Source organism: Balaenoptera borealis (assembly GCF_965194805.1).
Source record: "Balaenoptera borealis genome assembly, chromosome: 20".
NCBI classification, from domain to species: domain Eukaryota; kingdom Metazoa; phylum Chordata; class Mammalia; order Artiodactyla; family Balaenopteridae; genus Balaenoptera; species Balaenoptera borealis.
Window position 1 is genome coordinate 23,174,888 of NC_138879.1, and position 18,471 is coordinate 23,193,358.

At 38.9% G+C, this 18,471-nt stretch overlaps 1 protein-coding gene across 2 annotated transcripts in view; it reads right to left on the reverse strand.

Annotated features, from left to right (window-relative positions):
* Window positions 1–18,471, reverse strand: part of UTP18 (UTP18 small subunit processome component) — a 38,399-nt gene that overhangs the window by 19,171 nt on the left and 757 nt on the right. For both annotated transcript variants that reach the window (XM_082372608.1, XM_082372607.1), the window contains exons 2-9: window positions 17,010–17,122; window positions 14,424–14,522; window positions 12,293–12,360; window positions 7,674–7,762; window positions 6,228–6,353; window positions 5,597–5,771; window positions 514–614; window positions 136–226 (exon numbers count right to left, since the gene is read on the reverse strand). In XM_082372608.1, the coding sequence (XP_082228734.1) occupies window positions 136–226; window positions 514–614; window positions 5,597–5,771; window positions 6,228–6,353; window positions 7,674–7,762; window positions 12,293–12,360; window positions 14,424–14,522; window positions 17,010–17,122 (862 nt within the window). The remainder of the gene's footprint in view (window positions 1–135; window positions 227–513; window positions 615–5,596; window positions 5,772–6,227; window positions 6,354–7,673; window positions 7,763–12,292; window positions 12,361–14,423; window positions 14,523–17,009; window positions 17,123–18,471) is intronic.

Consider the following 18,471-nt stretch of genomic DNA (forward strand, 5'->3'; position numbering starts at 1 on the left):
TTGTAAAAATAAAAATGATTTTCTTACTAATACAAAAAAGTCTAAAATCAAACTCAGTTTTGCTTAAAGTTGATATTTAAACACATCCAAAGCTTCAAAGAAGCTTCGGATCATCTTGTCATTAACTTAACTTACCTGAAGATGCATATACTTTCTTACCATCTGAAGAGAATGTGGATGCTGCAATCCTTCCATTAATTTTCATACTACCAATTAGCTCTTTAGTCTGGAAGAACAATAAATATTATTTATCAAATTGTTAGGCACTGCAAAGAAGAATCACAATGTGCAGAATAAAAGCAACCTAGTTCTCTATTTTGTAGCACCTACTCAACTTTGTTTTTCCCTACCCTCAAAAAAAAATTCTTTCCACTGCCCACAACTTCTCCCCAAGTCTCAATATGTTCCTCTACTTGAGATGCAGATTTAAGGACACCATGAGTTATGGTTCAAGACCATCCCTACACTAATGTCTTATCCTAGAAGAACAAGCAACAGCTAATAATGGTTCACCTTCATTGACAGCAAGTGAAAATATCCAGCAACACCATTTATAAGCAAAAAGGACCCATCTGGGGAGACTTCGAAGCTCCTCACTATCTTCTCCTTCAAACCTAAGAAAGGAGATGAATCAATAAGGATTAATGGTTTGCAGTAAAGCTTTCACTGACAATTGAGAGTTTCTTACTTTTTAAATGCCTTAAATAAAACGTGGGCTCAGACTCTGAATAAGTCTGACCCCACGCATCATTGAGTATGACTGAAATATAAGGTCACTACAAAATGCTTAGCAAACTTCTGTTCTTTGTCTTGGTTAACATTCACCACTCTAATTACAGGCCTGAGAGCCAGCTCTCCAACCAGTAAAGTTATCGACTAATTTTCCAAATGTAAACAGTAATACCTGTAAGTAACTAAAAGGATAAATTATACTTCTCTGTCAAAACGTTCATCACCAGAAGGAAAATACACTGCCACAGAGACGGCTAAAACGCAGTAACGTGCAGAAGCTAGTTGCCAGCCACCTACTAAACAGCCCATGATGAATGGGAGTCTAATTCTTAACTTTGTGGATCAAAAAGAAAAAACAAACCAAAATCATGTGTCAGTAGTGTATCCAAGAGTTGATTAGCTTCCCAAGACTCATGTAACCAAATCACATGAGCTAAGTATATAGACCAGATGTCCATTTACTTATTTATAATGGGACATGTTCCTTTCCCATGCTTAAAAGGCTCATACTGACTATGCAGGAGACCCTTCTGATATTAAATTGCTTATAGAGCCAACTTACCCATTAACAAGTTGCCTAATAGAAAGGATACATAAGAATAACTAGCTACGCTTCCAGGGTGACAGAGCAGAAGAGAATTTTCACTATCCACTCATTTGTACGTATTGGACTTTTGCACCATGTGAACATATCGCTAAGTTAGAATATTAATCAGAAAAAAGAATTTAGAAAAATCCAGTGAAGAGTTCTTGTTCCCCCACCCCAGGAAAATGATAGTTGAAGGTCCCACAGACCATCTCTGTGCTAGTAACAGTCTTTGTCTAGATGGTTCACAATACTACAAAACTGGGCCTCCCACTCTAGCCCCACCCACCAAGAGACTACATCCTAGCTTCCTTGACTGGAATCAATCCAGACACATATTTCCAGTCACTAGGGTTACTTCTGCTAGGGATGACCATCTTCTTCACAATGACTCTAGTCCTACTAAGGATAATATTCATCCCAAATTTTGGGCAAACATTATATACTGACTACAGCATACGGAAAGAAACAGCTCCAAACATAGGGAAAATATCATTACATGATGAAGCAGAGAAGGGAGGTTAGTTCTGGAAACCCCTCCAGACCCAATCCTAAGAGCACAGTGGGAATGCAAGACAGAACTCAAAGTGTTCACCTTGGAGCCTACAGCTGGGCAGAACTCAAAGTGCTCACCTTGGAGCCTACAGCTGGGCAGAACTCAAAGTGCTCACCTTGGAGCCTACAGCTGGGCACCACCACAGTCCTGGAGGACTGCAGACTGCACAGGTGTCACAAGGGCAACAGTAAACAAACTTCCCTCATACTATGTGGGACCAGTGTGAACACAGACTCAGGATGGCAGCAACAGAGGCAAAATGCCAGAGGACTCTTTACACAGTCCACTGCTCTCTGCCTGCAGTGAAAGACCTTATGTTTTTGGCCTGAGTAAGCCTGTTGTTTGGGGGTAATTCAGGAAAGGGGGCTGTCTTCAAGAAGGAAATACTAGACTTCCAACAAATAAGGACAAACAGTTACTTTATCAATTAATTGGAAAAATAAGAAAGATCACCATATTTTTATCTAAACCTTACAGTGTACTGTACACCAGTTATATGTATATAGCATTTTACTTTTGACTTCACAAAAGAATAGTGATAATAAGTGCTAATATCAATATTATAATTGCTTTTTATAAAAGCTAGACCTTTCAAAACAGAAGCCAGACAAAATTTATAACATGGCCTTGAGATAAAAGATATAGAGCTTTAAAGATGTCAGGTATAAATGTTTCTATAGATTAGGGAATGAGATTTTTTTTTTTTTTTTTTTTTTTGGCCACCCCACACAGCATGTGGGATCTTAGTTCCCAGACCATGGATTGAACCCACTCCCCCTGCATTGGAAGCACGGAGTCTTAACCACTGGACCGCCAGGAAGTCCCAGGAATGAGATTTTTAGGTCAACTGCTGAGCAACTTATAGGTAAGAAAAAGAATGGCCAATTTAATTAGAATAGAGCCAAATTCCATAGGATGGGAAGTGAACTGACTGTGATCAGACAGATTATATGCTGTTCTTAACAATGACAGCAGTTACCAATGACTGAGCATTTACCAAGTGGCAGGTGGTGCTTAGTTAAAATCTTCTAAAAAGTTCTTTTAATATTTTAGAACCCTTGAGTTTACAGAAAGAGAAAACTAAGGCTCAGCAATGACCATATGCCTATAAATCAAAATGGCTGCCTGACAAACTAATTTGATTCCCAAATGGTCAAATTCTTTGTGTTTTCCTAGAACAAGACAGCTCCCTTAAGAACTGCCCTTCTGGGACTTCCCTGGTGGTCCTGTGGTAAAGAATCCACCTTGCAATGCAGGGGACAGGGGTTAGATTCCTGGTCAGGGAACTAAGATCCCACATGCCTCGGGGCAACTAAGCCCACGCGCCGCAACTACTGAACTCACGCACCTCAACTAGAGAGCCTGAATCTGCAAACTACAGAGCCCACGCGCTCTGGAGCCCATGCACCACGCACCACAACTAGAGAGAGAAACCCCACACACCACAACTAGAGAGAAGCCTGCACGCCGCAAGAGAAGATCCCACATGCCTCAACAAAGATCCCGTGTGCCGCAACTAAGACCCGATGCAGCCAAAAATAAAATTAAATAAATAAATTTAAAAAAAAAAAAAAAAAAAAAGAACCGTCCTTCTAGGGACTTCCCTGGTGGTCCAGTGGTTAAGACTCGGTGCTCCCAATGCAGGCAGCCCGGGTTCGATCCCTGGTCAGGGAACTAGATTCCGCGTGCCACAAATAAGAGTCCGCGTGCCACGACTAAAAGATTCCCGCATGCCGCAATGAAGATCTCGCAGGTGGCAACAAAGATCCCGCATGCCACAACTAAGACCCGGCACAGATGGACAGATATAGATATAAGAACTGTCCTTCTAAATGATGCAACTGAAACTGCTTCTGGACTTTGAAATAGTAATCTGTGGTTCTTAACTTTTCTGTGTGCCAGTCTGAAGTGTATGATACCCTTCTCAAAACAATGGTTGTTTGAAACTTTTGTAACTGAAGGAAATGCTAAATTTCAGTTAGAGATTAGTGAAAATAAAGATGGAATGTTTTTCCTATCCAGCTTCACAGACCCCTGAATTTTGAGAATCCACAGACCCCACTTTACAAGCCCTGACAGGTTAGTGGAAGGAACCCTCAAAGCGGAATTCTTCAGAACGCATCAATTCTGAATTCTTCATTTTTCAGACTTGCATTTGCAAGAACCAAGAGCTCACATACACGTAAGGCTTGCACATCCTAACTTGTCAGCAATTTTCCCCCTTGTTCTACTGTCCTTAATTAATTTCGAGTTATTAATACTGTTTTATAATCACGAGACTGAGAATTATATTCAATAACATAACACAAGAAGAAATACATTTGATTTACCATTACTATTATAATTATCATTACTACCAAGTTACGCTTATTGAGGAAAGAGAAGGAAAAATATTAAAAGGCAAAGATAAATACCATGTCTTAGAAGAATCCGGTGATCAGATACACAGCCCTCCACACCAGCAGATCCACAGTACACATCACTAACTACTGGATCTCAGACACCCCTGGTTTGCTTTTCCCAAGAGGATGCACGGCAAGGAAGGACCAGAGCACATTCCTTTTGATTAGTGGAATGACATTTAAGAATAAAAACTACTACATGTTGCTTTCTATTTCAATATGGGGACACAGTTTAAGGTTTTCCAACTCAAAGGGAAGCCCATGGACCAGCAGCATCAGCAGCATCTGAGAACTTGTTAGAAATGCAGAATCAGGCCCGCCTCAGAACAACAGAATCAGAGTCTGCATTTTAACAAGATCCCCAGGTGATTCATATGCACATTAATGTTTGAGAAGCACTGATTTAAAGCATAAATAGATAAATTAAAACCCCCCTTGGAAAGGATCACTGAAAGTGTCAGGAACACAGGAAAGACAAGACTGGAAACACTGAAAATAAACATCATAAATGTTTCTAAAGTTGGCCTTACTCACTTTTAACCACTAGCAGAAAAAAGGCTGTACAGAGCAACCTGTAACCTTTACAGCCCCACAGACGTGCAATTTAACAGGGAAACTGCCAGCAAGCTGTAGCATATGACAACAACACCTCTCAAGATTTATAATGTTAACCCAACCAACTTCATTACAAGAACTTTAGTTCCCAAAGTATTCATGAAGGTGTCACTATATTTTTGAGGTAATGGGAGTAGGAGAATGCAGAAGAATAGATAAGGCAGAGGAAAGATAAATTTTCATCTAATAAAAAAGATGTATTTTTCAAGTAGTTCATTCTTCAAAATACATTATGAATTCCAAAAGCAGTGCTTTATTTCCTTTAAATGTAAACCAAAATTGTATTATAACAAACAGCAGAAGAACTGGAGGGCATCCAAATTTCAGATCAGAGAAGTGAAATAATTTGTCCAAGGAAATAGAACCCAGGTCTTTTAGCTCCCAGGCTCATGTTCTTTCTGCTGCAGCAACTGCTAATTTTACAGCCAAGTATTTGCAACTGCTTTTCTGGTCTAGGGGAATATATATTTGCAAATTATGATCTTCTTCCCATAGGTACTCAATAAAAAGTCAGTCCACTTTTTTCATTCAAACATGTTATCTCAACAACATGACATTTTCCAAATACTAAAACCAAAGAAACCCTTATTTTTAATAATACTATGGGGAGGAAAAAAAGTGGTTGTAAATACTGTTAAACAAACTCAACTATGGGCTGGGGGGGAGGGGGGTGCATGTCAGCTATATGTTCATTAGAAACCTTACCTCTTACTTGATGCACAGGAATTAGCTTTCCAGCCAGCATATCATAGACATAAAGAACCTTGCTGTGAGTACTCGTGGCTAAAACCTTTTCTCCATTAGCACTAAAACAAGCTTTAAAGATTGGAAACTTTTCCAAATAGATGCTCTGAATTTTAGGATTTGTTTTTCCATCAACCTATAAGGAAGTACAAAATATTCCTTTTGATTATTTCCACAGACAATGTATGCTGATTGTAAACATTTTTCACTACAAGTCTTTTTTTTTTAAATTTATTTATTTTTGGCTGCGGTGGGTCTTCGTTGCTGCACACAGGTTTTCTCTAGTTGCAGCGAGCGGAGGCTACTTTTCATTGCAGCACACAGGCTTCTCATTGTGGTGGCTTCTCTTGTTGCGGAGCACGGGCTCTAGGCACATGGGTTTCAGTAGTTGTGGCACGTGGGCTCAGTAGTTGTGGCTCACAGGCTCTAGAGCACAGGCTCAGTAGTTGTGGTGCATGGGCTTAGCTGCTCTGCGGCATGTAGGATCTTCCGGGACCAGGGATCAAACCTGTGTCCCCTGCATCGGCAGGCGGATTCTTAACCGCTGTGCCACCAGGGAAGTCCCTACAAGTCTTCATTTAAAAATGCATACCTGAAATAGCGATACAGCATTATCTAGTCCAGCGACCATCACAACCTGTGCACGAGGATGGAACTGCACAGACGAGATCCGAGCAGTAGTAGGACGTTCAGCATTAGCATGCTGGCAGTGCTTCATCTACAGAAAAATAAAGCTGGAATTTTATCAATTCGAATGGGTTAACATTATTTTCTTTAAAGCATGAAGACATTATAAAGTAGTTTACAATGCAGAAGAAAGCGCATTGGAAGAGTAACCAGAAGACCACAGACAGCTCTGCTACCAACTAGTATTCTAGTACAGTGCTTTACCATACAAGAATCCATTTTTCGGGGGCCTCCTCTACATTAAAAATGCAATTACATAAAAAACGCAGTATCATATGATGTCTTCTTTGTAACCCCTGAAGATAAATTTTTGTGGTGACTACATTTTCAATGGAGGTGAATTCACCCTATGAGGAGCTAAATGAATTACCTGCACAGGGTTGGGAGAGACAGAATCACTCTGTCTAATAATTTACCATAATAAGGTCCCCTCTCCCCATCTAAATTCACATGCTACCATTTTATAATGGGGAAAATTATGTCAAAGAGAGAACTGTTCATTTGACATATATTTAACTGAAGCAAGTGCTGGGTAGGCACTTGGTTACCACATGAACAAGTGAGACACAGTGATGAGTTAGACAGTAACTAGAGTAAGCCACTTCAGATAGGATGGCAAGGAAAGACATTTCTAGGGCATCATGTGAGCAGAAAGGTGCCACTTTAGGTAAGATGACGAGGAAAGACATTTCTAGGGCGTCATGTGAGCAGAAAAGAATGAGTTGGCCACTGGCAGTGCTTAAAGAACACATGGAGGGATGAGCAAGAGCAAAGGTTCAGGGGCAAGAAAGAACTTGGCATGTGCAAGAAACAGAAAGGAGGCCTGTGTGGCCTGAGTAAGGAATAAGAGGAAAAGGCATCAGATGAAGTTGAAGACATAGGCAAAAGCCAGATCCTGGGAAGGGCAGGGTAGACTATGGTAAGGAATTCAGATGTTTTCAAAGAGCAATGAAAAGTGACAGGACATGATATTTTATTTTTAAAAGATCCCTCAGGCTACTATAGGAAGAACGGCTTAGGAAGAAGGAAAGTGGTAGTGGAGAGTCTAGCCACAAAGCTGTTGCTTTGCACTGGGCGAGAGATGAGAGCAGCATGAACAAGGCTGGTGCCAACAGAAGGAACAAGAAATGCAAAAGGAGGAATCAAATAACATTCCTAAAAAATTCCTGGGAACATAATTTAATCTTGTTTTTGCAAAACGTAAAAAACCTAACACAAATATTTACCAAGGCAAAATGACAGCAAGCACATTTAATACCACAGATAACAGGAATCCATACATTTGTAACTGGGAAGTATATTGGATTTCAGAGGTAATTAGTTGGATTGACCCAATTTTACTGATTCTCACCTTTAAGATTCCTTTAGGAAGAGAGGTTGATGTGGATATGAAATTCCCAGTCCTTTGCAACAAATCATCTTCATCCTCTTCACTTTCATCTAAGTCAAACAAATCCATAGGCTGATCTTTAGAATCAGTGAGATGGCCATTACCTATCCCAAACATCTATATTTCAAACTTCAACTCCCCTCCCAGTCTCCCAACCTCAATCATTTTATTTAAGCTGCAAATGGTAAAAGTAAAACAGCAAAATAAATTTGAAGGAGAGAAAGAAGATGACAAGACCTCAATGTATATGGTTAAAATCAAAGCCTGACTGGAACGAAAGACACATTCACTACAGTGACTAAAACAACATGAAATGAAATAAAGATGAAACGGAGTCAGCATTTAATTTAAAAAGAGAAACTTGTAACAGTGGCAAGATGGGCAACAGGATGAACAGCAGATCTAGCTTAACAACTCACAGGAAAAAGAACTAGAACTTGTAGCTGACTGAAAGAACAATGCCAGCAAACTGTGTATCAGAACTTCCAAGAGAGGTAATAGGGCTGCTTTTCCCCTGGAGATGACTGACGATTCTAGTAAAGAAAGCTGAGAAGCTAAGCAGAGTGTTTAATAAAACACTTGTAGGGTTAAGAGAGCAAAAACTAGCACCAAAAGCCCTCTAAGGTTCCTAAGGGGTCTGGTAAGCCACCAGGCTCTGGATTGTTGCCACAAAAGGCTATACATAAAATTAAAGGTAAAATCAAAGAATTACGAGAAAATCTCCCAGGAACTGAAACCCGGCTTTGAATCCTCACACCCTCTGACTAGAATAAGATGTTCTAGGATTGCTAGTGCCCATTGCCCAACCACCTACCCAAAAACAAATACATAAATTCTCTGGAAAGAGATACCATTGTCCTAGACCTCTAGTTATTAATACTATTTCTCATATACAATGCCCACCACTCAACGACATATAACCAGGTAAATAATGACAAGGTAAGATAACTTAACTGAAAACCTAAAGAAAAACAATCCTCACAGGAGATCTAGATAATGAAGTTATCAGACATAAAATTTTTAAATATTACATTTAAAACTCATAGAAAAAGAGATCAGGTCTGTGGTCACCAGAGATGGAGGGTAACGTGAGGGGAATTGGATGAAGACAGTCAAAAGGTACAAACTTCCAGTTATAAGATAAATAAGTACTAGGGATATAATGTACAATGTGATAAATATAACTCTGCTGTATGTTATATATGAAAAGTGTTGACAGTAAATCCTAAGACTTCTCACCACAAGGAAAAATACTTATTTTCTACTTCTTTAATTTTTTATCTATACGAGATGATGGACGTTCACTGAACTTACTGTGGTCATCATTTCATGGCATATGTAAGTCAAATCATTATACTGTGCACCTTAAACTTATACAGTGCTGTATGTCAATTATATCTCAGTAAAACTGGAAGGAAAAATAATAATAATAAAAAAAATTTTTAATTTATGTTTAACGTATTAGAGATAATGAAAGGCAAGACTCAGAATTAAGCCAGAGAACTAGACTATTAAAAAAAAAAGAACCAAATGGAAATTCTAGAACTGAAAAACAGTAATTAAAACTAAGACCCCAGTGGATGGTTTTCACAGGATATCAAAATTACGTGGAGAGAATTAGTGGTCTGGAAAAAGGATCAGAAAAAAATATCCAGACTAAAGTACAGAAAGCAAAAAGACAGAAAATACAGAAAAGAACACAGTCTACAGCCATACCACCCTGAATGCACCTAATCTCATCAGAAAAGAACACAGAATGTTTTAAAAAAAATTTTTAACATACATGTAATTGGTATCCCAGAAGGAAAGAAAGAATGGAACAAAAACAATATGTGGGGCTTCCCTGGTGGCGCAGTGGTTGGGAGTCTGCCTGCCGATGCAGGGGACACGGGTTCGAGCCCTGGCCTGGGAGGATCCCACATGCCGCGGAGCGACAAAGCCCGTGAGCCACAATTACTGAGCCTGCGCGTCTGGAGCCTGTGCTCCGCAACAAGAGAGGCCGCGATAGTGAGAGGCCCGCGCACCACGATGAGGAGTGGCCCCCACTTGCCGCAGCTGGCGGGGGGTGGGCCCTCGCACGGAGATGAAGACCCAACACAGCCATAAATAATAAATAAATAAATTAAAAAAAAAAAAAAAAACAATATGTGAAGAGATAACAGGCAAGAATTTCCAAAACTTAGAAAAGACAGGTAGCGAGGTGCAACAGCACCTATGAAGACCAAGCAGAATACAAAGCAAGCTAAAAAAACTGGAAAACTGCGGCAGGGGGCGGAGGGGCGGGGGTGGTGGTGAATAAATTGACAAAACAGCAACAATAAAACTCCGTAATATTAAGGAATTACTATTGATTTCTGAAGGTGTATGATAATAGCATTATAGCTATGTTTAAAGGAGGGAGTACTTCTCTTTTAAAGATACTCAATCTAGGGACTTCACTGGTGGTCCAGTGGTTAAGACTCCGTGCTTCCACTGTAGGGGGCACAGGTTCAATCCCTGGTCAGGGAACCTGCATGCCAGTGGGCCGGGGGGCGGGGGGGGGGGGGAAAGGTAATTCAGGAAAAAAAAAAAAAAGATAATCTAGTATTTACAGATAAAAACAAATAATCTGTTGGAGATAACTGTGAAGCTGGGTTGTAGTCACCACTCTGCCAATAAGTATACCTTGGACAAGTCACTTCTATCTTTTTGAACTTTACTCCCATCATCTGTACAATTAAGGTATTAGACTTGGATATCCCAGATAGTAACAGACTGGCTGACTGTTGACCTAATTCATTTCCTTTTTCTCCTGGGCACAAAGACAAACTATATTTCCTGGTATTGCATGCAGTTAGTGTGGCCTCATGACTGAGTGGCCAATAAAATGTAGGTGAAAGTATCACGTCCCACTTCCAGGACAGGCCAATTAAAAACTTCCCTTGGTGAGCCTTCTCTCTCTTCTCCTATAAGTCAACTGGTGGCCAATATCTTAGGCAACATTGGAAGACCCAGCCTGAAGATGGCAGAACCTCTATAAACTTGGGTCCCTTAAGTAGAGCATCACCTTCTCACCACCTCAATTGTACTCATGGGAAAAAAAAAAATTCTACCGGATTAAGCCACTGGGATCTGGGAGATTTTCTGCTTCAGTGTCAGCATAAACCTAATCTATAATTACATGGACCTAAACTGCTGTAGTTCTATGAATGCAATATTCTAAAATGGATAATAAAATTATATTTCATCCAGGAAGGTAAACTGATGACTGAGGTTTATAATTATGCCATGTAAAAAAAAGTGACAGGATGGGACTTCCCTGGTGGTCCAGTAGTTAAGACTCCACACTCCCAATGCAGTGGGCATGGGTTTGATCCCTGGCCTGGGAACTAGGATCCCACATGCTGCGTGGGGTGGCCAAAAAAAAAAAAAAAAAAAAAAAAAAAGTGACCGGACAAGATGATTAACATATTAAAAAAAAAAACCTAGAAATATATTTCTCAAATAACAGAAGAGTTTTATATGAATGAGAGATAAGATTATATCTCTTCAAAAGGTAGGACTACAGAGTATAGGGAGGCTAAATTTCAATAGTTAAAAAAATTACAATTAGTTCTTAAAGAAAAGAGGAAGACATAGTCTAATAAGGAGCACAACATTATTTGAAATATTTAAGCAGAGGCTAAATTATCATCTAACCGATGTTGTAGAGAAGTTTCTTGCAGCAGATAAAGTCGGGCTACATCACTAAGAGTCCTTCAACCTCTAAAAGTATCTGGTTGGAAACCAGAAGGTAAGTTTCTACTTAATAACAGATTGAGTTTTCTAACAGAATTATATAAAACTGGCTCCTTGTAAGGGCTCCCTATACGTGGATACCATGAAGACTGACATGGGTGGGGAGAAGGGAGGGAGAGGTGATGATGATAATCGAACAGAGGTTCATCAGATACCAAAGATGCTAAGAAAGGAGCTCCTGTATTACAATGGGAGGATATACTCTAAAGTTCCTCAAGGATTTCAAAAGTCAATTCCAAGTCTAAAATTTATAACTCCAAGAACTCAAATCAGATCTTGGCCAAACCATCCATATAATATCTAAACTCAAAGATCTAAACAGCAGAAAACAGTTTTGGTACAAGTCAAACTTAAAATCTGGAGTTGAAAAATAGGTTTTTAGAAAGTGAATAATCATCTGGGCCTAACCTGACATGTGCTCCTTAGAAAGACATTCCATTTCCTAGTGGATAGCTAGATCAGCTGCTCATGTCTTTGGAAGAGGCTCTGAATGAAGAAATAACACTACTTATTTTTTACTTAATCTATGCCATAATGTAACATAGTTCTGTTGAGGAAAAACATCATAAAATTCATCCATTATTGTCTCTACAAGTAAAGAATATGTTACTAAATACGTCTACACTATTGTAAAAGAGCTTCCTTCAGAGAAATGGTAGACTTCAAAACCAGACATTAAAAAAAAACAAAAAAAGACATATTTCAAACACCAGGTTTTAACAAGCCTCGTGAGAAACCTCAAATAATAACAGAACAGAAATAGGAATCTATTTACCAACTTAAACAGAGGTGTCAACACTCACCATCTGAAGATGTTTTCCGCTTATTGGTCTCTGCCCAGGCAGGTACTCCCCCCATGGCATGCTGGAATCTAAGCAAAAATGTAAAAAATAAAATTTTGTAGTGACCACTGTATTTATATAGAGCTTAATACACTTAAAGAATATAGGTCAGAGCATGAATAGAATCTCTTCCAAAGAAGTTATCATCTTTCAGAACAGAAGGGCTACTCACACAGGATAGTCCTAAATTGGTAACTTTCATGAACTTCTAATCACCTGGATACATATTTGTTGTTACTTATTTACATCTAGTTACATAGTTGTCTTAGTTGCACATATCAACACACCAGATTCGGTGACTAAGTAAAGAAATAGAAATCTCTTTGTGGTTATAAATCAATGCTATAGTACACAGAGTACACAAAAGAATACTAGAACATGTCTGTAAGAAAACGACCAGATTGGTAAAGTAAACAAAACTTCATCATATATCCTTTGAATAAAATGGGAGCATTTCATCCTGGAAAAATTAAGCTTCAGGAGAAGCATGACAGTTATATTCTGAAGGGCTGGTATTTGGAAGCCTGAAAAGAATCATTCTGTTTAATGCAGAAACATAGACAAGTCCACCAAACTAAGCCCACTAGCCATAAGTAACTAGAAAACTGGACAAAATATGTGAAGCTATTTTCAGAAATTGGACAACAGGCAACATAGGACTATGATCTCTAAGAGAAGGAAAGTAACAAGGTGAGCAATGCCATTACTGGGATTTTCCCCTCAAGGCATTTTTATAAGACCCTGACACAGAGACAAGGAGAAAAAGATCAGACTTGAAAGAGGCTGAAACAACAGGAATTTGAGGGGCAGTCAACTGTAGAAGAGGAAGAGAAAGAGCTCCAGAAATCTGCACAGGGGTCCACAGACACTTCTTCTGAATACTAAACTGCATGCTCGTAGGATGAAACTCCATGAGGTCAAGCAAAGAACTACTAGGGGGCTGTAAGTTGCACAGAACCAAAGCTCAGACATTTGAGTTCAACCAGTCAGAGGAAGGGTCCTTACTGAACACTCAGGGCATTCAGGAGAGATCCCAGGAAGGTCATACCTTAATAATGGGGCTAAACCAGCCTATAATAAATGCTACTGTAGAAGAAAGCTAAAAACAAATCCTGAAAGGATCAAAGTGATTTCCAAGTCAATTAACTGCCTGCCAAGACAAAGTTCAACACACATTAAAAGCAAAAAACAAAATCCAGACACTGAACAACATTCACACTGCCCAGAATCCAATCAAAATTACTAGATATACAGAGAAGCAGAAAAACATAAACCATAATCAGAAGAAAAAGCAGTCAACAGAAACAGAAATGACAGACCTGACAGAATTAGCACACAAGGACTTTAAAATAGCTAATACACATAAAAAGGAACAAAATTGTGCCATTTGCAGAGATGTGGATGGACCTAGAGACTGTCATACAGAGTGAAGTTAAGTCAGAAAAAGAAAAACAAATACCGTATGCTAACACATATATATGGAATCTAAAAAAAGAAAAAAGGTTCTGAAGAACGTAGGGGCAAGACAGGAATAAAGACACAGACGTAGAGAATGGACTTGAGGACACGGGGAGGGGGAAGGGTAAGCTGGCACAAAGTGAGAGAGTGGCATGGACATATATACACTACCAAATGTAAAACAGATAGCTAGTGGGAAGCAGCCATATAGCACTGGGAGATCAGCTCGGTGCTTTGCGTCCACCTAGAGGGGTGGGATAGGGAGGGTGGGAGGGAGATGCAAGAGGGAGGAGATGTGGGGATATATGTATATGTATAGCTGATTCACTTTGTTATACAGCAGAAACTAACACACCATTATAAAGCATTTATACTGCAATAAAGATGTTAAAAAAAAACCCAATAACATCATTGATTATATTTAAATGGCGGGATTACAAGTTTTTTCCAAAATTTTTTGTACTTGTATTCCTTCTCAGGCCCCCATACTAAAACTTAATCATGTCTTCCAAGAACAATGCTCTTCCAATTCAAAATGGAAATCTGACTACCAAAGAAGCCAAAGACTGAGCAAATCAAAATAAAATACTGGTTATAAATACATCTTGGCAAACCTATGAAAAAGGACACTTACTCTTCCTTAAGTCTCTTTTGAAGCTGATCTTTTGAAAGTTTATCTTCACTGGCATTTTTCATCATATCTTTCCGAAAACGATTGTTCATCATGTCAACCCTATAAAAAAAAACAGAAAACAGCATGCTTTCAACAACTTAAAGAATCAACATAAATAGTTGCTGCCTTTAGTATTTTGAGCAAACAATATAGGTCAAGATTTATAAGGTGTGGAACATCTCCAATGTACATTCTCCATTCTTCCCAAAACAAAAAGGAATCTCCAATATTTCGGATCATCTAGTTTATCCTTTGAAGAGCTATTTCAAATTCATAATTACTTACTAGACACAGCTTATGCCATTCACCAAAATAAATTCCAGGCAAATCAGAGTTAAATACAAAAAAAATAAAACAAAAACCAAAACCCAAACCTTAAAATACTATGAAGGAAAAATATAGGCAAATATTTCTCTCTCTGAAGAACTTTTTTACTAGAAACAACAGCAAAAAAAAAAAGAGTCAAAGACTTCACTACATAAACATTAAAATATTCTGTGCATCAGACAACATTAAAACAAACTTAAAGGCAAACAAAAAGCTAGAAAATAATGTGCAATAAATCTGACATATAAAGGTTTGAAATTCTCAATATGTAAGGAGCTGATATACTAAAATCATTAATAAACAGTCTCATCTGCCATTTGCAACAACATGGATGACCCTGAAGGACGTCAAGCTAAGTGAAATAAAACAGACATCAAAGAAAAATACTGCATAATCTCACTTATATGTGGAATCTGAAAAAAGTAGAATACGTAGAAGCGAAGAGCAGAATGATGGTTACCAGGGGTGAGAAGGTAGAGGAAAAAGGGAGATGTTGGTCAAAGGGTACAAAGCTGCAATTACGCAGCATGACTGCAGTTAATGACAGTATTGTACACTGGAAATTAGCTAAGGGAGTAGATTTCAGGTGCTCTCGCCACAAATAAAAATGGTAACCATCTGAAGAAATGGAAATGCTAATTAGTTCACTTGACTGTAGTAATAACTTCACCATGTATATACATATAGCAAATTATCATGTTGTACACCTTATGTACAATTTTTATTTTAAAAATAAAAAAACAAAATGAAAGAGTCGGGCTTCCCTGGTGGCGCAGTGGTTGAGAATCTGCCTGCCAACGCAAGGGACACGGGTTCGAGCCCTGGTCTGGGAAGATCCCACATGCCGTGGAGCAACTAAGCCCGTGCGCCACAACTGCTGAGCCTGTGCGTCTGGAGCCTGTGCTCCGCAACAAGAGAGGCCGCGATAGTGAGAGGCCCGCGCACCGCGATGAAGAGTGGCCCCCGCTTGCCGCAACTAGAGAAAGCCCTTGCACAGAAACGAAGACCCAACACAGCCAAAAAAAAATAAAATAAATAAAAATTAAAAAAAAATGAAAGGGTCTCCAGTAGACAAATACGCAAAGACATAATAGAGACTACTTTTAAGAAAAACCAATGACTAATAAAAAAATGTTTTCTCAACACAAGTTAGATATTTCCTACCCTAAATTGTCACCCTAAACTGACAATGTCTGAAAAAAGAGAAATCATTGCTTTTATTTTTTTTTAATATTTTTTTGATGTGGACCATTTTTAAAGTCTTTATTGAATTTGTTACAATATTGCTTCTGTTTTATGTTGTGGGTTTTTGGCCGCGAGGCATGTAGGATCTTAGCTCCCCCACCAGGGATCGAACCCGCACCCCCTGCACTGGAAGGCAAAGTCTTAACCACTGGACCGCCAGGGAAGTCCAGAGAAATCATTGCTTTTAAAATGGAGTGAAACGGACACCTTTCAATGAAAAGGTAAATTGGCAGAACCTCAAGGTCAGCCTGGCAGTATTTATCAAGAACCTTAAAAATGTCTGCTCTTTGATTAAGTTAGTCTACCTCAAAGAATCTTTCTTAAATAATTTTAAGTAGAAAAAGATTTATGCGTAAAGATGCTCATCTCAACATCAATCTATTAAAAGGAAAACTATCCAATGATAGCTATGTAAATTATGGTTAAATCATATAATGGACTATAATACATCCATTTTAAAATGTTTATAAAGGTTTTTTTTTTAATTGGGGAGAAATATTTGCAATACAATATATTCTCATCTTAAAGTACATATTGTACATGATGGTTAACTTTTTCTGGTCTTTTCTCAATTTCAGGCATTGTGTTAAGAGCTCTACATACACTATTTAATCTCAAGAGCCTTCTGATATAGTTACTATTATCTCCATTTTACACATGAGAAAAGGTAGGTTCCAAACTTGCCAATGGTCAGTTAGGAACTGGCCAAACTAGGAGGCAAACTCAGGTCTGACCCCAAACACTGTGCTCTTTTAGCTTTTCTATACAGCACAGAAGAAAGAGGGAGAGATGTATGCCAACATGTTAACAGTGGTTCTCCCTCGCTGATGGGATTATGAATGATCTTTGCTATACTTTCCAGTATTTTTCAAGTCTTCACGTAATCACATATTCAGAAAGAGAACTTTCTTAAAACCTGCAAAGTAACTTTTGAAGAATCCAGAGGGACTCCAGAATAAAAATTAGGCAACCTACATCTCCTCCTCTTCATCTTCTTCATCCAACCAAACTGGCTTCTTTTGAAGTGGAAAATTATCTTTTGCTTCATTCTCCACTTCAGAGTCACCTGAGTCTTCTTGTACTTGAACCTAGAAAAGACAAAATGCCCACAAGCACTGAGTCTTTCATGCCCCATGGTGGCAGACTTTGCAGAATGGTGGCTTGTAGAATGCTTTGTTTTTATGGCCCTCTGATCAAATTATGGGACAGAATGCTACCACAGCAAATGCTGGAGATCGAACAGAAAATGAGGAGAATAGAGAATGGCACCACCCGCTGGACACGTGAGGTAAGATGGAATAGTCAAAGAGTCAACTTGCTGAAAGGAAAAGACCAAGTAAGACAAATAAAAAAGGTAAGTTGACAGATGAATAAAGGAGCAGGGAAAATCACATAACTACAGAAATCACAGGACCAAAGGCAGACACCAAAGATAAAATAACATGACTGAATGTCATAATTAAGTCATATTTCATATTCATAAACATACTTCTCCACTTTTCTTAACTGTTCTTGACCCCCTATCTCAAGAAACTTTATACTATCCAAACAAATCTAAATCTAGACCACAGAATTTCACCTGAAGTGAGCTTGAGCTTTCCCAAAACCACATGATAGAAATGTCCAAATGATTTCTACTTGCTCTATTATTGGCCTATGATCCTTCAAAGCCCAACAAACCCCACCTCACTTAAACTGTTTCTTTTCCCGAATGGGAAACTGTCACACAGTTCAGCATTTTTCCAGTAGTATTTCTCTGTCTCCCAACTAGATTCTGCAACCTCTCCCATAAGCACCCAAAGGAGATTCTGGCAATCAACTGATACTTGCTAGGTCTGCATTCGTTTATCAAACTGAGTAATTCTCAGTAAGGCTTTGCTTGACTACCCTAAGTAAAATTTCACAGGCCCGCTCGACACACGCTTATCTCCCTTTCTTGAACACCTTTATTTTTTTTTTTTTCCTTCAGCACTTCACTGACATAACTTGAATTTTATCTTCTGCCTCTGCCACTAAGTATCCAAGCTCCAAAGAGGCAGGGATTTTTGTTAGTTTTCGTCCACTGCTGTTTCTCCTCCAGTGCCTAGAAACTGCCTGGGACTCCCTATATTGGAAGAAAAGACAGGTATAGAATTAAAAAAAAAAAAAAGCAAAAAGCATGCAAAAAAATTATAATCAATCAATCATGCAGGGTTTTCACTGCCAGGAAAAGTATCTGGCGCCAAACTGGCTCACAAATACTACTTTAATAGACGAATACACTGTCACTCTCAAAAGCGGGCTTATCAACCACTCGATGTGGTTGTTAAAACAGACTACCAGGCCTGTGCCCACGAATTCTGATTTCACAAACGAAGTGGAACCCCTGAATCACAGCAAAGTATTGAGGCAGGCGACTGAATGACCAAGAGAGAAAAAACAGAGTCTGGGGAGAAGA